General features: G+C 42.2%; 1 protein-coding gene across 1 annotated transcript in view; it reads left to right on the plus strand.

The window, feature by feature from the left end:
* The window catches only part of LOC103898761 (ADP-ribosyl cyclase/cyclic ADP-ribose hydrolase 1), a 26,860-nt gene extending 5,456 nt beyond the window's left edge, over positions 1 to 21,404 (plus strand). Inside the window, exons 2-8 of the mRNA XM_009279102.2 lie at positions 12,042 to 12,171; positions 12,843 to 12,978; positions 13,784 to 13,866; positions 15,608 to 15,684; positions 16,406 to 16,498; positions 19,233 to 19,319; positions 21,257 to 21,404. Coding sequence (XP_009277377.1) covers positions 12,042 to 12,171; positions 12,843 to 12,978; positions 13,784 to 13,866; positions 15,608 to 15,684; positions 16,406 to 16,498; positions 19,233 to 19,319; positions 21,257 to 21,338 — 688 coding nt within the window. The 3' untranslated portion in view covers positions 21,339 to 21,404. The remainder of the gene's footprint in view (positions 1 to 12,041; positions 12,172 to 12,842; positions 12,979 to 13,783; positions 13,867 to 15,607; positions 15,685 to 16,405; positions 16,499 to 19,232; positions 19,320 to 21,256) is intronic.
* Positions 21,405 to 23,425: the final 2,021 nt, after the last annotated feature.

Raw genomic sequence — 23,425 nt, forward strand, 5'->3', positions numbered from 1 at the left:
TACCCCAGAGCCACTCCCACCGTCGCTGATGGACTCAGCCTTGGCCAGCGGTGGGTCCATCTTGGAGCCAGCTGGCATCAGCTCTGTCAGACATAGGGGAAGCTTCCAGCAGCTTCTCACAGATGCCACCCCTGTAGCCCCCCGCTACCAAAACCTTGCCACGCAAATCCAGCTTATTTTTTGTCTAACCTCTGCCAGTGAGAGAGCACCAAGGGTACAGACAGGGAGGCACTTCAGTAACGTGTGTGACTCTCCAGGCCCAGCAATCCTACTGTGTCTGACTAAGCAGTGCAGAAACTCGGTGATGAAGATGCAAAGCGTAGAACTTCAATACGTTTTTCATGCAAAGTTGTGTGGACACACAAGATATATTTCCCCCTTAAATAAAATTGAATCAACTAATGTTTTTATAGTTAGTAGCAAATTCCTGTTATAACAAATTTTAACAGTCTGTAGTTCCATTAAATTTAGTAAAAGTTGGTACACGTCCAGGAGAGCTTTGTCTTCTGACTGCATGATCATGAATGCATTTTGCCTTTCCATTCCTTTGCAGCCTGTGGAGATGGAGGTACATTTTGTCAAAAAAGAACATATGGAACATGATTTTGTGTGAGATACTATAGCATTTGCAGCATAATTTCTTCCAGAAAGAAATCTGGATTTGTTGTGTGCTTACTTTTGCATTTTGCCTTCGTGCTTTTCTAGGCATTTTTAATTTAATTTCCTTGTATTTGTTCACTGATTGTTACCACTTTCACATCAAGCATGGCACTAAACAACAGCCATCATTTGATTCACCGTTACAAAAATCTTAGCTTTATTTTATATAACCATGATATTATACTGAAACTTAGCTGAGATTTGTTTTTCCATTAAGAAAATATGCCTTACATAAGAGAAATCTTTACTGAATCACAGTCTTCTGAAGAGTACGGGTTACTACCTAATTGTAATGCATTAGCACCCTGTTAGAGTTAGGGTCTGCACTGCAGACTTCTAAAGCTTCTCAATTTAATATACATCAAACTGCAAAGGATTTAGCTTTTCTTTATTTTTAAAAATACGCTTTCTAAAAAACTGGAATTGTTACCATTGTTGCACCATCTCTTTTGGTTCCAGAGCAAACAAACGGCTTCATTTGCACTATCTGTGGAAAAGGACACAGGGTCCTGGTGCACAAGCTGAACATGAGCCACCAATGTGCCCTTGTGGCAAAGGCCAATGGTGTCTTGGGGTGCATGAGGAGGAGTGTTGGCAGCAGGTGGAGGGAGGTGATCCTTCCCCTCTGCTCAGCGCTGGAGAGACACATCTGGAGTGCTGTGTCCAGTTCTAGGCTCCCCAGTACACGGGAGTCAGGGACATACTTGGAACATGTCTAGTGAAGGATCATGAAGATGATTGAAGTGTTTGACATACAGGGAGAGGCTGAGAGAGCTGAGACTGTCCAGCCTGGAGAAGAGAAGGCTCAGGGGAATCTTATCAGTGTGTACAAATACCTGATGGGGAAAGTAAAGAAGAGAGAGACAGGCTTTTCTCAGTGGTATCCAGTTGCAGGACAAGAGGCAATGGACACTAATTAAAATGCAGGAAATTCCATTTAAACATAAGACAAAAAACCTTTTTTTACTGTGAGGGTGATCAAAGAGTGGAACAAGTTTCCTGGAGAGTTTGTGGAGGCTCCATCCTTGGAGATATTCAAAATCAGACTGGACACGGCCCTGAGCAACCTTCTCTGAGTCAGGGGTCGGACTACACGATCTCCAGAGGTGCCTTCCTATTCTTCTGTTTCTTAGAAAATGCTTTTAGACTTGCAAGAGGTCCACTGGGTAACTAGGACAAACAGTGATGCAGAAAAGTTTTGGCTCATCTGTAGTGGTGTCACGGCTTAACCTGAGCAACTAAGCTATTCTCATGCTAAATCCAAAACACAGCACTATCCCAGCTACTAGGAAAAAAACTACCCCAGCCGAAACCAGGACAAGTGGCAATGGTGTTGATATCTGTTGCCACTTTTGGTTTGTCTCTCAGTATTAAGATGGGCACTGTATCATCATAATAACACACTGCTTATTAAAATGCCCAGGTCAGAACATTTGTTACAATACTTCAGTGTATGCTCTTAATATTCCCCTCCCTATTTCATATGCCAATGTGTTGACTTTAATACCTTTTCTGTGTTAGCCTTTCTTATGTGAAACATGCACAGCTCTGTTTTTCATTTCTTCTGTCCTTCAATATTTATAACAAGGTCTTCTTTTACAATTGTTTTCCCCTAACTTGTACATGAGTGACTTTGACTGTTCTTGTAATTTCTTGGTAACTAAGATATAATCATTATAAACGTTAACAATTGTTTGAGTCTTACTTAAAGGTACACTTCCATTGAAATATGCTGTACTGAGCTTTAGCAGGGAACTGGAATATAATATTTAGTAGGCACAAATGGACAGTTATTAGCACTTTAGGATTTAGAGGTAGGGCTACTGGTTCTATAGTTGGTCCTTCAAATCAGTCCTCATGCTGTTTAAGGCTAGTTCCCATAACTCTTCTGGGCTGTAAGACAGGGTTCCATTTGGGTTTTATTGTCATCTGTTTTTAGAGGATGTTCATTAGAAAGAATTAATTTTCTCTTTAGCAAGAGGCAAGTTCATATGGCAGTGGGTAGCTATCATTTATTTGTTCTTGAGGTAATTAATCGCCAACATATTTATTTCTGCTCTTCTGGAGTATAAACATCAATGCTAGACTGTGAAAGGCCATCCAATTCTGCGCAAAGCTCATACTCAGTTCTGCGCAGAAAATTTACCCTCCCAGGCTGTAACTCCACTGACAACAGCAACCCAAAGTCTGAGAGTGTCCTGCAAATTTGAGGGGGAGATGTCAAAAGATGCATTGTCTTTTCTCCATGGCCAACATCAATGTACTTCTGAGGCACAGAAATGCTGTTAAGATCTGAATTTATCTCTTGCTTTGGCAGCCATATGTCAACTCATCTGTCTGTTGTCTATACTGAGTTATAATCATATAAAATTTGTTATTAAATGACTATATATTTCTCATATACTCAAACTTGTTACATTTATTTAGCAGTGGTTAGATATTTAATGGTTCTTACTGCAAGATTCTGTAGAATTTCAAATAATTTTTCACATTTGGGTTAGCCTACACATACTGCATCATGACTATCCCACCATCATATATTAAAATCTCCTTGCAGTGAAAGTCTCCTTTGGTTTTAACCTTTGCTTATCCATAGGGATAGGAGAAATAGATCCTTTTTCCCTCTAGGGTCAAATGAAAATCTCCCTCAAGTGTCCAAGGCTAAAAACAGATGCTAAAGATGGAGTCTATCTTCCCAGGAGATGACACCAAAATAAGGTAGTAGCAAGGAGCTCACTCACAGTCGTACTAAATCTCCGATCTATTCCCTTGTCCTTGTCCTGCTGACACATGCCACCCTTGAAGCAGGGACTTCTCCTGACTTACTGCATTTATGCCACATCCCAGCAGTTTTAGTTCTATAAAAAACCCCAATGTACTGCAAATTCATGTTATGAGAAAAAAAAATATCTGCAGCTGCATTAAGCCATTGAGTGTTTCCCTGCTATAGCATACTTTTAGTTGGATCATTCTTATAGAAATGTTTTTCCAAGTTTAATATTAAAATAAATTCTTGTAAAAATTAAAAATAAAACAATACTAAAAATACACTTTCTAATCAAGGGGTAAGATGCCAGCTTAAATTTGTTCCCTCTATGTCTGTTGGTGACATGGCCCTCACTTGGCTTAAACTGTAGAGCAACTATGACCCTCTGTCAAAATGCAGTCCAGGTGAGACTCCTGCCCTTCTAGAGGCTGCGTCCCACTTATAGAGCATCACTGAAAACACCATCTGCTTAAGCAGCTTGTTTTTTCACCCAGGAAAGCTGAAATCCAGCCAGCAAAAAAATCTGCTTATGTAGATGAACTCTTCACTGGTTTATAGCTGCCAGCTCTTGGCTCAACCCTTCCCGGAAGGGTGATAAGGCTTAGTGTTGTCCCGGAGCACCGATTCCCAACTCATATAAAATACTCTAGGAGCTATAAACCAAAGCCACAAGTACACCTGCCCTTAAATCCTTCTCATTCCTGCCAAAGGGGAAGGGCTGGAGTGACGAGGAGCTCTCATTTGTTCCAGGTCATTCCTCGTACACAAACATACACAGCCCTGAGGTGCACCCAGCAGAAATTTCACCTTGTAGTTCTTTTTCCAGACCTCCGGACTCACCACCTCTGCTGAGGGAATTTAATTGCTCTGCCTACAGGCAACCTTTCCAGAAGTCATCTTTCTCTGAGGCAGAGTCTTGGATCTGTCTCTATCCCCAGTCAGTTCCTCCAACGCTTTCTTTACTGGCTTTTGAACTATTTAATTAGCAGAGAGCAATACTTACAAAATCAAGCTGCCAAAAAAATCAAGTATGTCATTCTCATATTAAAAAAGTCAGTTACCATAAATGTTATGGTGGCAGACATTTTGCAATAATTAAACTAAGTGGGTAGTGAGAGGCTAGTGCTCATTGAAGACGTTGAGATTGACAGCTCTTCCATGATTTTTTTCCTTCATCCTTTCCCTTGGTAATTTTTCCCCTATTATCCTAATGCTAAAAGCAGCAGACAGTAGTGTCCTCAAATCCTCAGCAATGACAGCATATTGGCTGACCTCTTTTAATTCACAGTTGTCTGATTTTTAGCACAAAGATACCTGATGGGAGATTTTAGGTGCTAGAATAATAGGAGCGAAGCTGATCTGTTGTGTGCACATACCCATTTTCTGACTCAGTGGTCTGAAGATGGGTCGGGCTGTCACCCGGCATGAAGAACCACACACCTTTGGGGTTGATCTCGGTTGCTGCTCCTGAGAAGTCCCTTCTCCCGCGTGATGGCAGTGTTCTCCTTGTGTTTAGCTCCTCGCACCCGCTGCTCAAGTCGACTGCAGAGAAGTCCAACCACACCTGCCTGGGCTGGGCTTGGCAGCGGCTCCAAAAAAGCTACTCCAAAGCAGCAGTGAGACACGGCAAGGCTGGAAGAAGGGAAGGGACAGCAGAAGAAAAACCAGAAATATTTAGGGCAAAAAAGGTAGCAAAAGGATTCTGGGTTACAGAGGGCTTTCTCTCAACACAGGCATGAAGGTTATTGTTCATTGCGTAATTTTTGACAACATAGAGACATAGCTACTCATAAGCTCACGTGAAAAAACAAATTGAGTATGGATGTGTAAATTGCACTGCTGTCTACAGCCATCACAGTTTACCTAAAAGAGGGAGATAAACTGACACACAGGCAAAGATGGGCCTGTTAGATGGAGAAATAGTGCTACACCATTTAGGCCCTTTGATATGCATTCCCCTTCTGAAAAGTCTGGACTTTTACAGGTAAGACTATGCCTTAGACTCCCAGCAGAGTGTGAATTGGTCTTATGCCTTTAAGGAGCTTTGTCATAACCACAAACTTCTCACTGACTTTTCAAAGAGCCAGATTTCTGAGTGCTTAGGTGCATATCTTCATTACTGTTTTTGGCTGACGGTGGTAGCAAATGAGAAGGATTTTCTTATACAAATTGCAGCTGCGTGTGAGGTTTGATCCCTGCACAGGCCAGTTACATAAAGGTCTCGGGGGACTGCTTCCAGCTCCAACTTCAGAGCCTCACCACAGAGCCACAGTTAAAATCTCAGTGGGGCCTGAAGACATTGACATGTTTTAGAAAGAAAACTTGGGACCTTGGAAAAGCTGCTACTGATTGCAGGGGAGACCATGTCTCACCAGGGAAGTGTCTCTGCCTGGTAGAGTGATTTGAACAATATGGGCAGAGTTGATTGAGTTCTCCAAGACAAAGTCTGAAAGTCATTATTCACTTGTAAATTTAAAATGGGTCCCATACTTGAAGCATCTCTCTCAAATTTTTGAGTAAAAAACTAGAGGCAACACAGCCCAAGGAAACACTGCCCTTCTTAAGATGTTTTTAGCATCCAATGTCAGTCCAGTGCTGAACTGAATGCAAGACATGGTTCATGGCGTAACTGAAATCAGCAGGGATGAAATTTATCCTTGATATTATACCAATTACATCAATTTCAATTGAGGATGAATTTGCTCCATCATGTCCAGTTAAAGAAAAAAGTATAAAATTACAGAGTAAAGAAAAAAAAGATCTATATTAATCGTGATTCCCCAGGTAGCTCAATGCCATCCCATTCCTTTAAGTGAAAGGATACTCTGTCAAGGTTAGCCAGACCAGCGTACTGATATGCAAGAGATAATAATGCAGAAGCTGTCCATTTTTCTAATATGCACATTAAAGTTTGGCTGCTAGGATAGCTGCTAATGGAAATATTCTTGGCCCCAGCTTCCGTTTGATAGATTAATGTGATATTTGTATAAAAGGTAAATGGATAGAAATACTCATACTCAAAGGAAAATGCAACTTCTACCCAAATGTAAGGACACATGCAGATGCAGGATGTCTCCAAAAGGTCACAAGGCAAGTTCTGCAATCCTCGCTCCTCGCTGAAAGGGTTGCAGGTTTGATAGATTAATGTGATATTTGTATAAAAGGTAAATGGATAGAAATACTCAAATTCACTGGAAAATGCAACTTCTACCCAAATGTAAGGACACATGCAGGATATACTTTGCGGTACATATAACATTCGGATTTAATAAGGCAATGTAGTTTTAATGGTATTTTGTATCCCAGCCCTTATTCGATGCAGGATATAGTCTGTCTCCAAAAGGTCACAAGGCAAGTTCTGCAATCCTCGCTTTCCAGAGAAAGGGTTGCAGGTTCAGTGCTTGAGTTTACAGCAGGTTTCACAGTGTTCCTTCTAAGTCTGTTAGTCATTATTTCACAATTACCAGCATTTCCCAAACTCTACTAATAAAAAAAAGGTTTGAAAAAATTAAACATAAAATTATAGTGTATTTATTTTACATGTCGCTGAATTTGGATTAAATATTTCAGATTCTTTAGTAGAATAAAAGGCCTTAAATATTTCAGCACAAACAAAGTTAGCCTCAAAGGAAGAAATCCATTGTGCATAAAGATATGATATTTGCAGATACAATGCAGAATTAATACGCAACCCAAAACATACAAACAAAAACCAGAGAAGGAGAGCACATGAGCCCTGCAGCAGTGTTGTAGATAAGCGTATTCACCATGGACTCCTGCGTCTGAATTAGATAAATTTAATTAACTGTTAGACTGGTGATCTCTTTCGCACCCTTCCTTTCTTTTGTAAACCAAGAAAGAAAACAAAATGAGTCCATTCTGTGACTGAGAACTTCCCAATGAGAAGTTGGGAGCAGCCTTAAGAGGACAGTTTGTTTCTCAGGCATTTTTTGGCAAGGCAGATGTGCTTGTTTCAACCTGAAACTGTTCTTGATGGAATTTTTAGCATACCAAGTGCCAGCAAACTTCTCATATTGTTTTCAGGGGGCCCAGAGCTACAGGAGGTCTCTGCCCTTACCTCTGCTCAGTGCGAGTTAAATGCTGCACACCAGACAAGTATTTTATTGCTGTGTTGGAAAAAGGGACAGGTGAAACTTATTAATAGTGTCTACTCAACAGTGAGGCTGGAAAGAGTGGCATATCTTCCTGGAGCTAGAATTAACAAGTCCTAAAGTGTTCTCGCTGCTTATTTTTTCATATATCAACCAAAATCACAGTTCTATGTGACTGGTAATCTCTCTGAGATGTGAGGCAAAACGTGTATTTCATATCAGAGAAATAGCTTTCCAATGGCAAATCAATGAATTATTTTTATTCAGTTGTAAAAATATACATGTTGATAGGTGAGGACAGCAAAAATGAAATAATGTTTAGCTTTTGTATGTATTTTTTTACATTGAAAATCTGTATTTTGATTTCTAAAACAATGCTGAAATTGCCTAGTTTCTATAAAAGCCCATCTTCATGCCTTATCATTCTTCTGTGTGGTACAACTAAAAGTATCACACTGATTACCAGCTGTAGAAGAGCTTCCCCCATTTGAAGGCTAAGCCCTACCATTTCTATGACATTAAACACATAGTTTTGCTCAGCTCTGCCAGGACTGTGGGTAAAGACTCTTCTCTCAGGTGAGAGTGACATCCATGCACATCATCAAGTGCTGAGCTTGGTGTCTTGAAACACTAGAAAACTAATGCTTTGAATTTGTGACTCAGCAAGCTGTCTCGGCAGGGTTGTGAATCGCCTGGATGGTTGTTGCTTTGTGCTTCTCATGGCCGTGACTTGAGTCCAGCAGCAGAAATGCTTTGTACTGTGTCTGTCACTTACCTCGCTGCTTTGGAAATAAAAACCCAGGTTTTTCTTATGACTCCTTGAAAAATATTTTGTATTCTGAGACCAAGCTTAAAAACTTTGCAATATGAAAGGATAAAGGACCAGGTAACCAGCTGTCACCTGTGGCTGTTAACACTGTTACATATCACAGTTTTCAGGAGTAGCTTAAAAAAAAAAAGTCCTGCCAGGACAAATCATTTGACAGATTACAAAGTGTGAGCCATATAAATGCCTGTGAGATGTACCAGTGCTTACAGCCAAGCCCTACAAATTCTCTTTACGATACCGTTGACTGTGCAAAGCAAAGGGGACAGCTGCCTATTCTGTAATGTCACCCCCCAATCAGCAGGAGCCCTCTCTTTTGGCTGATTCAGTGTGGTCACGTTGTAATCCTATGTGGCAGGGAGAGGTATTTACAACTTCCCAACCCCTAAATGAAGTACCAAAGTTGGGAGGATGGTCTCTGTGGGTTACTTACACAGTTTGTAGCCAGAGACAGTCTCCTCCAGGAGAAAACTCAATACACCCAAGTTAAATTCTGCTAAGTAAAATATGTGAATACTCCCTGACATGACAGTGCAACAGCAAAGCAATGACTGTGCTCCCTAGAGCTTCTGCAGTTTGGCTTCTTATTTCTACAGTGACTGTGACTGAAAGTGCATTTAGGCTCCTGAATAAAAGACAATAGCCCAGTAAAAAATCATCATTTACTTACCTGGAGGTGAAGTTGGTTCATATAAACAAGAGGTGTGGTCCCTAACACAGCTTGGGGCTGCCCCTGGAACAGACTGGCATGGTAAGAAACGAAATTCAGCATGTGGCCAGAACTGCCCCGGTTGGCCATACGGCTGGAGGCCCTCCAGGCTGACCTGCCTTGTCCCTGCCCCCAGGCCCTGTCCGCATTTCAGATGTCAGTGGCAATACCCAAGCTTGTTTTAAATCAGCAAGGTCAGGCTGCGGGATATCTGCAGCCCAGACAGAGCTCTGCAGCATAACGTACTTGGCTGCCCCAAGAGTGAGAGATATTCATATTCACCATAGACCCTTCACAGAGGAGGACTGGAAGAAGCTGGGGCATGGAAACCTGCTGTAGTAACCACCTTGGTGGCATGACCTCCCAGTAACCAATATCATATATAATGCTAAGTTAGATTTGTTACTGCATAAATAAAAGCGGAAGGAAGGCCAGGGACATCTTGCCGTGGATTGCCTGGTCCTTCCTGGTACGATACTGGCCCAAGCCCCTGTAGTGTGTCTGATAGAGGCATTTCCTCTGGTACGTCATGCTGTCAGGTGCTGTCACTTTCTTCTGGACACAGACAAAGTCCGGCCTCCTCTTTGTGTGATGTTTATTTTCCATAAGGCTTAGGAAGGGAAGGAAGAGAGTTCGTGTCCAGACAGCAAGGAAACAGCCAGGAGCTGACAAGCGGTTCTGGGTCCCGCAGTTTAGACATGGCTCGTGTAATACAAACAGCTTAACTCTCTGTGCTCCAGTTTGCCCCTCTGATGCTCATGTGGGCACTCGGTAGAAATAGTGATCAGGTTCAGTAGTGGGAATGAGATCACACAACTGTAGGGGAGATTAACTTGAAAATGTTTGGAAATCTTCAATGAATTACTACTGTTTTTCTTAATCCCTTTAGGACTGTTTTTAAGACTAATCAAATTCCACATCCTACATGTTGCCCGAGTATGAACTGGTAACAAAGCCTGCAGCTATGTGTCTGTCACATACTAATTGATCAGTGCTATTTTTATAGTGCTCTGAAGGCATTAGTTTCTTCACACAAGACAAAGTCCATTCTTCAAACGGCTTTTAGCAGGAACACACTGGGAGATGGTTGCAAACAGTGAAGAAAGAGTGGATGAGTAAAAGACAGTCAGGATAACTCCATTCAGACATGCAGACAGCAGGATAATGCAGTCAGCGTTTTAAATTTACATAAAAATAGGGAAGAGAAGGATGCAGAATCACTGCATTACTGTCACTGCTGTAATGAGAGGGGCAGGCTTTCCACATGGGCCTGAAACTATAGGAGCATGAAGAGGAAGGGAGGTGCACCCATGGGGGACAGCCTTGAAAACACATACTAGATAGACAATAATTATGAATTAGCTTAATGCAAAGTTTTCACTCATTACCTCAAGTACAAGAAAGCAAATGTCCTGAGCCGTCTGTCCTGGTTTTGGCTGGGATAGAGTTAATTTTCTTCCTAGTGGCTGGCATAGTGCTGTGTTTTGGATTTAGCATGAGAATAATGTGATAACACACTGATGTTCTAGTTGTCGCTAAGCAGTTTTTATACTAAGTCAAGGACTTTTCAACTTCCCATACTCTGCCAGTGAGGGGGTGCACAGGAAACTGGGAGGGGACACAGCCAGGACAGCTGACCCCAACTGACCAAAGGAATATTCCACACCGTATGACGTCATGCTCAGCATTTAAAGCTGGGGGAAGAAGAAGGAAGGGAGGGACGTTCAGAGTGATGTCATTTGTCTTTCCAAGTAACCATTACGCGTGATGGAGCCCTGCTTTCCTGGAGATGGCTGAACACCTGCCTGCCGATGGGAAGGAGTGAATGAATTCCTTGTTTTGCTTTGCTTGTGTGTGTGTCTTTTGCTTTACCTGTTAAACTGTCTTTATCTCAATCCACGAGTTTTCTCACTTTTACTCTTCCGATTCTCTCCTCGGTCCCACCGTGGGGGAGTGAGCAAGCAGCTGTGTGGGGCTTAGCTGCCGGCTGGGGTTAAACCTCAACACCGTCCCAAATGTTATTGTATGCTGCAGCCTCAGGAAGGGAGCATGGCACTGCTTCAGTACAGAGATACGATTGCTTGCCCGCACTGTGCAACAGATTGCCTCTTGGTAGTACAAAAGGAGCCCTGCTTCTGTCAGCAGAGGGGTGCTTTATTTCCTAGGCTGACGAAGCAGCATCTTAAGAAATGAGTGTAGGCTATGGTGATAGGATTGTGTCATGGCATGAAGCAGTTCCCTCCATGTAAATTTAGTGGAATTCCTCTGACTCATGCCAGTGAGAGCAAAAGGGCCAGAACCTGTAACGTGGTGGAGGATCAGAAGGAGACTGAAAAAAACCACTGGAGACCAAGCACCTGATCTGGATCTTGGTTATACGTGTGGAAATCAGCTGTGGCTCCAGCAAACTCAATAGCTGCAAATTAGTGTATAAATGAAAATAATATCAGGTCCAAAACAGCCAGATCCCTGCTTTTGTTTTAGATAAAATTATAGATATTATTTCTCTGGGGTCGAACACTCCACAGGGAGACACATGGGCATATTTTTGGCTCACTGTACCTGAGGAGGCAGTATCCTTCAGCCATACTTTTAAAATGTACAAGCTATAGTCTGCTTTGCTTCTCATGATTTGGTATGAATAATCAAGAAATTTGATCTTCTGGTTATGTGATATCAGCACTGCTCTTTCTAAGGGACAAAAACATAGAGGACATTCAGATATTGCAATAATCAGTAATTTAAAATGCAGGAGAGAGAGAAAGATGTTTTAGAACTTCTCATTCCTCAGTTTATACTTAATCTGCTGAAGATAGTCTGCTTTTGTAATGGATAATGTATTTTGGTGCCTGAGCATCGTTAGAACTCTTTTAAAATCTGATCCATGGTGTTTGACCATAAGAGAAGAAGATCCTTTCACAGCATTTCACACTCATAAATACTAATTATGTTTTAATCTTTTGGCAGAGATAAGGATTGCCTAAAAATATGGGAATCATTAAAACATGCGTTCATTTACAAGAATCCCTGTAATATTACATCAGAAGATTATCAGCCTTTAATGGATTTAGTGAGTCATCCTATACCCTGTAACAAGGTAACAGTACAACGCATGGTGGGCTGCGTAAGTAGGATTGTTGTGGGACGGCATGTCTGTGCAGTGCTCTGAGTGATGGGATCTTGTCCCTAAAGATTGTGGGGGTCTGTAGGTCGACGAGGATGATATTTTGCTCTTGCGCTTACTGCAATAGTCCTGCAGTTATCACCTTTGGAGCCCAGTAACCCTCTTCATTCTCTACCGCTGGAAATCATCCCTGTGTAAGGCTTGTCTCAAACCTCCGTACCGGGGTCGTCCTGGTGAAGTGGCGGATATGTCCCTGTTCCCTGAGCATACGGCTCTCTGTAAGGATCACGCTATCATGCTGTTAGAGGGACACTGCTTCCAAAAAGCTGGTCTTCCATGTGCAGTTCAAAAGCATGCAACAAATTAGGTACATATCCTATGAGAACTAGTCAAAACCTTTCTTTTAAAACGCTTTACAGGCTGAACATGTCCATTTCCACAAAAAATAATCACCCAAAAAGATTTTGGAAATGGGAGCATGGGCTGCAGAAATAAGAACTGACCCACTAAGGCGAACTTGCAGCATTTCAGTAAAAACTAAAACTCCTTCATTATCATGAAAACTTTTTGTTTTTCTCCAGGAAAATTTCCTGACTAGCTCTAGTATAAGTATCACTTATTAGACATTGTACCTTATTTCACAGTCACTGTTTTGGAGCAAGACAAGTGACCTCGCTCATCGTTATACAAAATCCAATCAAAATTTCCTTACCTTGGAGGACACCTTGTTGGGTTATATGGCTGATAGGGTTTCATGGTGTGGAGACCCCTCTGCCCCAGGTAATAAGTCCTATTTTTTGCAAAACAAATATGAACACTGGAATTCCAGATTATTCTTTTATCTTGTATATCTAGACCTAAACACAATCCTTTTCACATATTCTTTTCTTGTAATTTAGTTTAAAACCTTAACTGTATTTCTGTCCCATGTTATGGAAGACTGAAAATAATACTTAGTTCTCAGGTTAATTTACAAAACACAACTTTGGCTGTTACTAAAATACCAAGTTGCTGCTTGGACTAATGGTCACATCTAGCCCTCTTTATCTAGATTACTCGCTTCCTTCCTGTGACTTCTATGGGACAAATTGCAAAACAAGAATGCCATTCAAAAAGGTCCTGGCCATAGGCCAGTCAAAGTGGCGGGGGCAGCATGTAGGTACCCTGCGGTTGTTGCTGCCTGCATGACTCCTGGGTTGGTGCTTAAGGCTAGCAACCTCTAAACTGGGCTGACTTACTGAAAATGTTGGGCAAAGTTTAATTTTTCAGTGCAGTTGGACAGTATTTGTCAAGAGCCAACCTGTTTCTCACATTTAGGACTACATGTTTTCCCTTCTCAGTTTTCTGAGAATTATTTGCATACAGGGCCTGCAGCTGCCTCCCTGAAACGTCTGTGAGCAAACAGGAAGACCTTTGAAGACACATGCAAATTCCTTTTCCTCTTAGAGCCCTTTCCTCATGTAGCCTTCTCGCTTTGGTAGGGGGCAAATCTTTTTGCCATGGTTAATCAGCTCTCAAAGCCATATAAATATTGCAACAATATTCATTCTAACCTTAGCTATTCTATAAATGTATTTCTTTTCAGGAATCAACTATGAATCTTGTCCAAAACGAAGTGAATGTGAGAGCAACCCTACCTCTGTATTCTGGAAAATGGCATCCAAGATGGTAAGATCTAGAATAAATCTCCCCGAATCCAAGAATGTTGAAAGGCACTAAGTTCCTGACACTGCCAAAAATGTGAGTTTGCAGATTGGACTTAAAACATGGAATAGTAAAAGTTCACATGAGCTTTAGCTTCAGGTACTAAAAATCATGGCATTGGAAATTTGTATTTCCAAGGTCCCATATTTTATGTACAACATTTAATGTCGCTGTAGTTTGGGCATTCTTATTTGTGGACAGAGACTGCGTGCCAGTGTCTAGAAAAACACTTGGCAGACAGCTGGAGCTTTGCAAATAATGCTTACAATAATAGTAATCACCACCTTAATTAAATCACAGGACCAAAATTGCTAACATAAAATACATTTTAGCATGGTAATGTTGAGAGCAGTGCCAAAATTGGCATAGAAATTTTCCAAGCAGCTGAGAATCCCCTTGCATGAACCTGAAGAGCACGTCCTCCCACAACAGTATCTGGCATACATCTATGATGTACCCACCCGTACACACATGCCAACTCCCATCACATGAATGAGACCCTGCTAGTCTGAGTTAAGCAGTTAGCCCGGCTTTGTTGAATCAGCACTTTACAGAAAAAACTGCCAGAAAAAAAACCAGCTCTCCTGTATCGGTTTAGTTTTATGTGTCTCTCAAAACTTCACCCTTGATATGCCTATTAGCAGATGACTGCCCAGGTGGAAAACAAGCATTCCTGTATGCTTCAGCTCTCATGTACGTAAGAAAAAGTCTACTCACTATAAAAAAAATTCTTTTGTGGGTAAACTAGTGTACATAAGTTTTCCAAGCTCAAAACAGTTTCTATGTTCTCATTAATCCCCTCAGTTCCAGAGTCTGGGAGGAATAAACCACCATATAGAGTCAGGCTTGCTCAACTGCAGGCTTTCTAGTCCAAATAAATTTAAGACCTACTAAAACTCATGCTTATTACATTAGAAAGTTACACATAATGAAACTTTCCTGCCACTTCACAGCTCTCGAGATCTGAGTTTGAGCCACATTGTTCAGATGTAAGAGACTTGGAAGATTTGATAAGTACAGTCACCTGTGTTAAGCTTTTCAAAAATTCTTTGTCTTACCAATGGATTATATATTTAATGTGGGTACTTTATGTTGTAACCTTAGTAGTCTTTAAATATTTGGACATGAGTTTTGAAGAATAAAAGAGCAGTGATTACATGATCCAGTAATTTAAAAATCAAATAAAACAAAACTCGGTGATGAGTTTTACTAAAACCACTGGGGAGAAAAATCCCAAGCCACAAAAGAACACAGAGCATGAGTCACAAGCTAACGAATACACAACGGTTTGCGTGTCCTTAAACTAGTGGTACCTCTGTTCTGGCTCATCCTCACCGCCTGAGTTAAAGCAGTCTGAGGATTATTCCAAGTTACTACAGCCCCATCAGACAGCTGTAGCTGCTGGGCCTTTGGAAAGCCCTATAAAAACTGCAAACAGCAGTGACAGCAAAGTTGCTATACCAATCCCATGCAACTTCAGACTGCCAATTCATAGCTGGCTAATGCAGCTTTATCACAGTTTTGCCATAGCCTTTAGAGGCTTTTTTTTTGCACTGACATGTTCTGCAAAAATATTGGCCAGATCCTCAACTTGTGTAAGTCAGTTCTGATGACATCAAAGAAGTTACAGTAATTTCTACTAGCCCTGAGTCTGACGTGGCACTGCATGTAGTGTCAGAGTATAATGTCCATTTGTTTTGTTCAGTTTGCAGAAGCAGCATGTGGTGTGGTTCAAGTGATGCTCAATGGATCAGTAGAAGCTGGAGCTTTCAGAAGCAGCAGGTATTTACTCAGCTTGCTACCATCCATGTTTCTGTGGGGCCTGCATGCTGGTGAACGTGTCTTTGCCAGTGAGTCCCAGTGCAGAATGGATTTTGGTAAACTCATACAGGGGTCTAAACCATTGGCTGTTGTAGAGCTGATTCACTTAACTCCTTCTATACAGTGACTGTAATTGAAATCCTTCAGAGGGTATGTGGGTGGGGTATCCCGTATGCTCTTACTGCACAAAGTAACTTTATTATTACAGTTTATTTATTCATTACACATGAATGACACATTTCTAACTGTTCATGGAGCTGACTGGATTTTACTCCTCCAGTCTGTGCTTCCTTGGGTTACCTGGCTGGAAGTGCAGTCCTGAATAATATTGAAAGATGAAGAATATGCTGGTCAGGGGAACAGCCACGTTCATTTCCCTTGCACCAAACCAAATCAATAATCAATAAACTAAACAGGGGAAAAGGCACTGAAGATGGAAAAACTTCAGCTTGTTTCAGTCTGCAGACAGTTTAAAAAGTTCTCCTGAAAGTGGAATAAGAATGGGGAGAAAATATTTTACCATAAGGCAATTAAATAGTCTATGAAAATCCGTTGGCAAGGTAATGTTCTTTCACTGAGAATAACAGCAGCACTAATAAGCACTAGTATTTGGGGAACATACTCTGTACGTCTTTCTCAGATAAGTAAGAATGTTTCGCTTTTTCACGTCCCATTCTTACAGCATCTTTGGAAGTATTGAGATCTTTAACCTAAATCCAGATAAAGTCTCTGCAGTACACATTTGGCTTATGCATGACATCGGGGGACCTCAAAGGTAAGTACGCCGGTACGAAACGATGAGCAGTGTGTAGAAGGCAGACAGCGCAGCTCAGTTCTGACGAGTGACTGTCTAACAGTGACACTGTCTTAAACCCGCTCACGAAACCTGCTCTACATTCGGTCTCCTAGCTGCTTACTTTACTGGAAAGAATAACATTTGTACTGTTGTTTTCTTTAGTATTTTTCGTAGGTACTGCTGAACAGTTATAGCTAAGACACAATGACATTTTCCTTGCTTTCAAGAGGTCCCATGACATTTAAATACCTTCCAACCCCACTGAGCTCTACAGGCCTTTATTATGGGTGCAGCACTGAAGTCACAGAGCAGGCTGTGTTTGCAAGGGTGAACAGCTGGAAAATATGTTTGTCCACAGGAATAGTATAATTATGCTGAGCAGAACCATTTTTGATAAAATAATTTCAAATACTGGAACAGGTTTCCCAGAGAGGTTGTGGAGTCTCCATCTGTGGCATACTCAAAACCCGACTGGGTCCTGGGCAACCTGCTCTAGCTAATATTGGTTGGACTAGATGATCTCAAGCAGTCCCTTCCAACCTAAATGATTCTGTGATTTTTAATAACAAATCTGTAGTTTAAATGCTTACCATGGAATTACTGATACCAGAACAGTGACCTCAAATCACATCTGAGCCTTTCTGGGTCCTGCAACCTGCTCTAGCTAATATTGGTTGGACTAGATGATCTCAAGCAGTCCCTTCCAACCTATAAGATTCTGTGATTTTTAATAACAAATCTGTAGTTTAAATGCTTACCATGGAATTACTGATACCAGAACAGTGACCTCAAATCACATCTGAGCCTTTCTGAGTGACCTTTTTCATCCTGATCAGATTCATTTGCAGATCTGTCACATTTCAAGCACTGAACATGAGGCTCAGTGCCTTTGACCCCTATTTTCAGAGCCGGTTCTGCATACTCAAAACCCGACTGGGTCCTGGGCAACCTGCTCTAGCTAATATTGGTTGGACTAGATGATCTCAAGCAGTCCCTTCCAACCTAAATGATTCTGTGATTTTTAATAACAAATCTGTAGTTTAAATGCTTACCATGGAATTACTGATACCAGAACAGTGACCTCAAATCACATCTGAGCCTTTCTGAGTGACCTTTTTCATCCTGATCAGATTCATTTGCAGATCTGTCACATTTCAAGCACTGAACATGAGGCTCAGTGCCTTTGACCCCTATTTTCAGAGCCGGTTCTGTGGGTCACATGGTTACAATGCATTGCCATGATTTCTCCCGTTCCTAAGGACCCCCATGACACAGGCAGCAGCTTTGAGGCTGTGGGTCAGGAAGCAGGCCGTGATGATGCGGTGCAACTCAGTAATGAGTGTGGACCCAGCAGAGACCCTTGCTCAGACAGCCTCACTGTCTGACACAGTACCAGCTCCAGTGTTGCAACCCCTTCCCGAGCCCAGACACCCAGAAGTGTCTCTTTGCCACACAAGCTGACACACCTATCACAGCTCACAGGCACGCATCTATCCTGTGCTCAGCATGCCAGACATACTCTTGTGGCCCATTGCACAGAGGTTTGCTGAAGAAAAGGGCATTGAGTAATCTGTACATTAGTTCCCCCAGACATGGCATTTGATCCTTTCTCCCACGATTTCCCAACATCAGAAAAGCCGTCATGTTTCTCCTCAACAGCTTCAACAACGTGGTGCCCTGCCAGCCTTCTTGACACATCCTCCTCCTGTGCCAAGTCCACAGCAGTTTCCTTTTTATTTTCTGCTTACTTCCAAGGAGAAAGAGGGAGGGTAACTCCAATAATATGTATTCTTTTTATCTTCTGATTTTTATTCCATGTTGAATCACTGATAACATCTGGCAAGTCTAGTGAACAAAGAAGAGCTGGCTCTGCTTTCCACTAATGCCAAATGTTAGGAACTGGATTTGCCCCAGTATTGTATTATTGCCCTGATGTGTGTCCTATACTCTGGACCAGGAGATGATTTTTATCCTGAGGAAACAAGTCTTTTGCAGCATCTCTGTGTCTATGACAGTTGTCAACCCTCTCACTACAGCTTTGGGGCACCTTGGGCTATTTCAAGCAAATTAAGCATAGAGATAAAGATCTCAAAGGTATGACATTGCTACATGCTTCATGAAACCATTAGCTGGATGGAAAAGAAATACACAAGTTAGGGCTCCTACCAGTGGAAAAGTGGTTGAAACAGCCCTTTGTCAAAACAGAGTAGCAGCAGCCACAGACTGAGTCAAACAGGTAGGAGGTGCTCATAGCCTGCTTCCTCCCATGTTTTCTATCTGCTTCCTCTTATCTTATGTCCTACCTGGGACTTAGCTGCTGGTTTTCATGATTGTCCCTTCCAGAGGACTTGATCCCTTTGTCCTTCCACAGATTTGAATGAGCCTTATATCGTGCTCCTGTGGATGGAGGCCACCAGCAGCTCTGGAGCAGTTCTAGAGCACATTGAACTGTGAATGCAACTGAGTTATTTCCCGTGGATATCTTCCTGCACAAAGTTCTTGTGCAAGATGCACAGCTGAACATCACATAATTTCTACCAGCAAAGGCCCAATGATAGCCAAAACTCCACAAACCCAATGGGCTTTACAGCGCATTAGCAAACAAGCTTTTAAAGAATCTTACCCGAAGTAAAGCAAAGTGACGTAGTGTGGAATTTAGCTGAGCTTCTTGTACACACAAGGAACACAAGTAACGAAAGACTTTTCTCTCCAGTGAATCCTGCTCAGGTCATTCCATAAAGAGGTTAAAAAGCATCTTAGAAGAGCGAAACTTTAAGATCACCTGTGAAGACAATTACAGGTAATTACCTGCTCTTATTGGTGACAACTTGCTAACATAAAACTAATATTGCATCTCCCTCTTGACTTAATATAGGTTTACAGCAAGTTAGAGCAGACTGCCCTTTTACTGCCATCACATCCCTTCAGTGTGGCTATGTGCTTCTCAGGGGCTTCCACTCGCGCTGCAGACCTCGTGTTGGCTGGGTCTGGGTCTTGCTCTCTGCCCTGCACTTGCCATTGGGCGTGTTCAGTTGCCTTCAGGGAAGGAGCAATCCAGCCTCCTTCAACAGATTTTCATCTGACCAGGCTTTTACCTACAATAATCAGAACAAAATAGGCAGCTTTCCTCCCTGCTGCATGCAGATAATGCAGTATGTCAAGGATGGTCCTTACTTCCTCTGCTATAGTTTGAGCTTATTTTCTGTCCAGCTGCTTTGTCAGAGAGAGGCGTGAGACATGATAAGCATTATTAATTACTATAATTCACCATTGTCAGGAGAGAAAAACAGGAGTCCAGGAAACAGCAGCCCAAGTTCTGACTTGCCTGAAATCTCTATCTGCCTGCTGAGGAGATACAAAAGCCTGAGACCCTTTATCCCTCTGTGCAGGTTCAGAGACCTTCACACAGAGCAAAAGTGTTCTTTAGTGACATTAGAAAACCAGCAAAGGTTCAATATTACTCATATCTTATCTGTCAGGAACAGCTTTTCAGAGTGAAGAACTCATACTTGGATAAGAACATTTCCAAAGTAAACAAACATTTCTATAAACTACTGAGTTTGTGGCATTAGTTTTACGTAAGGAAAAGTTGGTCTGTAAAGGAGACAAATGCCTTAGCTGGTGATAGGACTTTAATCCTGAAAGCAGAGCAATATATTCCTGTTTAGGTATTGCTGAACCTCATTGATTAATAGGTGCTCTGCACCTTGTAAAAAAATTAGCACTGGTGTGGTGCATGGATCTGCCAGATCGTGATGGTCGTGTATTCACTTTCTCTGGGTAAATGCAGCCTTTAACCAATACTCCAGGGACCTGTAAGTAGGTACAGATTATTTCAGCCTATGATGAAGTACACTAAGGGGCCAGGGAGGAACGGGAAATATGTAGTAGCTTAGACCCTCGTGGCTCAGCACAAGGAGAAACCTGTAACACATCATGAAGAGTTGTTGACACGCTCATTGCTGTGGTTCACAACTCACTTCTTAAGGTAGAATAACAAGTAGAGCTTTTTGTCAGAGTTCAACTAATACATACATAAACAACTGTGTAGAGTAACACGGACAATTAATTTTACTATTTTACATATGAAGCAATAATAAAATAAGCAATTTACATGTGCAGTAAAACTCTTCAGGATAGACTGTACAATTTAGCTTCACTCCCCTGAAGTCATTGCAGACAGAACCGTCTGGGTCCGTATCAGCTGAGCATCTGGCTTTTCATGCCACATAGCAATTGATGCTGATCATTTTCTCTTGCTTTTGTCCATGTCAGCAGTGTCTTCCAGAAGTAACTCAAAAAATAGATTCACTGGATGTACTTCTAGAAGAAAATCTAATCATATCTGACATTGTTAGCAACAGCTTTACATTGTAGCAGTAGGGGTTACCACTCAGTAAGCAAGATGGTGAACTTCCAGCATGGCAGCAACTCCGTAGTCTGTGCAAGAGATCTTACTTCTTTTTCATAGTTATTTTTGTTATCACAGCGTAGCTGACATGCTGTGAGTTCACACCCTACTTTTATTTCGTACTCACTTGCTCTTGTCCCTAGCCCCTATAAACACCAAAGTTATCTTTCTGCAGCAAGATCTAAAAAAATTATCCAAAGACATCCACTTGATAAGCGCAGATGTAACATGCACTTTGACTTTCACGTTGCATTTAGTAACTGTAGAGCTATTGTGTTGCACTTGCGAAGTGGTTACTACATATTTGTTTTTGTGTCTTATCACAGGCCAGTTCAGCTCCTTCAGTGTGTGCACAACCCTGACCACACAGACTGCAGACTTTGCACCAACACCACGGCAACTCCATGAAATGGAGTCCTCCGCACTACTGAAGACTTTTGTTATTTGTGTGTAAAGCTGGAAAAGATGTGGCTACATAGCTTAGAGTGATAAGTAGTAGCGTGGCGTGTACAGAGTCCATAACCAGAAATCCTTGCTGTGATACTAACAGCCAAATAGCAGGAGATGATACTTTAGGTGTGATTACTGTACACACACACACACACAAACATACTATTTCAGAGGGGCCGGGGGCATGTTCAGTGGTTGAGGGCAGATGCTTTGGCCTCATTTGGTCCCTCCTGTACAGCTCCCCTTGTGCCCAGAGGCTCAGAGCAGGGATTCCCTGGGGGTGTGCACAGAGAAGAAAGAGGTATTCCAGCAGAGGCAGAACTTGCCTGGATCAGCGCTCAGGTTCCTCCCCGCTGTAAGGCTGGATGGGAAATGACGGGAGCATGCTACGCTCTCCCTGCATCCCAGTGCAACATCCCCCAGAGGGGAACATTGCCCAGTGGCACGTGGTATAAATCACGTTTCTCCCAGGAACTGTGGCACCTCTGAGCAGGTAAAGCAAGCGATGAAAGAGGCAGAGTGGTTGTTACCTTTTAATGGGCATCACAGTAAGTGGCTGGTGGGGAAACGGCTGAGCTGAACCAAGAAGAGACCAGAAACCACTTGAGGGTTGCCAGCATCTGTAAGAACAGGTCGAGTGTGTAGCTGGGGAGAGAAAATAGCATCTGACTCAGACAACCCCATTAAAATCCTACTGGAAACACCATTGCAGTTCAGATTACATTTTATTCTTAATATAGCAGTAAGGATAAGCCTTCCAACTTTCATAAAAGGTCCCTCAGGCCACAGCTTGGTCATCCGCTGGAATAGAGACAAACATCAAAAGGTTGTCACAATAAGGAGTCTCTCTTGACCTCTGTTTCTGAGGTGAAAGGTGATGCCTTGCAGTGTATAATTCACAGGCATGGACATGCCATAGTACACTGAAACAGCAGGTTGCATTGATTTCCTTTGATTTGCATTTTGCTGGTCTCATACACATATTCAAGTGCAGTGTTTATAACATAATAAAGATCTGAGGTCAGCTTGTGGCCTCGGCTGTAGTGCCTTTGTGCAGTGCCATTGACACATTTGCTATAGATATACTGCTAGGTGTTGCAGTGCCAGCAAAACCAGCAATTGCCAATTCATTAGGCAGACCTAGGTTTCCATGATCCCACAGGCACACAGTTATAATGCTGTATGTTTTAGTGACTACCCACAGTGTGAAGCACCCTTATGGAACTATACAAGCTGGTGTAGTTTCGAGCATCTCTAGATAAACCTTTGCTCTGTAATACACAGGCCTGCACTGAGCATAGCTGGACCACACCCAAGACCTCGCCCAAAATGTTTACATTAAGTGAAACGTATTTTTATTTGTACTCTGTTATGTAACTACTTCGATGCAGCAACGCAGACATGTACCAATACTTTCAAGTAGGTTATTTCTGACTATAGGTCAAGACTTTGTCTTCATGCTCATTTTTGTACCTCTTCTATTGTAATATAAAATGTTGACTGTAAAATCGAGATCTATAATAAAATTGCTGATGGCTCTGCTGGTTTTGGCTAGGATAGCATTAATTTCCTTCATAGTAGCTAGCATGGGGCTGTGTTTTGGATTTGTGCTGGAAACAGTGTTGATAATACAGGGAGGTTTTCGTTACTGCTGAGCAGGGCTTACACAGAGTCAAGGCCTTTTCTGCTCCTCACCCCACCCCACCAGCAAGTAGATTGGGGGTGCAGAAGAAATTGGGAGGGGACACAGCTGGGACAGCTGACCCCAACTGACCAAAGGGATATTCCACACCATATGACGTCATGCTCAGCATTTAAAGCTGGGGGAAGAAGAAGGAAGGGGGGATGCTTGGAGTGATGGCGTTTGTCTTCCCAAGTAACGGTTACGCGTGATGGAGCCCTGCTTTCCTGGAGATGGCTTCATAGTACTAGCATGGGGCTGTGTTTTGGATTTGTGCTGGAAACAGTGTTGATAATACAGGGAGGTTTTCCTGCTGAGCAGGGCTTACACAGAGTCAAGGCCTTTTCTGCTCCTCACCCCCCCC

This window comes from Aptenodytes forsteri, unplaced genomic scaffold (assembly GCF_000699145.1).
Source record: "Aptenodytes forsteri isolate BGI_AS27 unplaced genomic scaffold, ASM69914v1 Scaffold242, whole genome shotgun sequence".
Lineage (NCBI taxonomy): Eukaryota > Metazoa > Chordata > Aves > Sphenisciformes > Spheniscidae > Aptenodytes > Aptenodytes forsteri.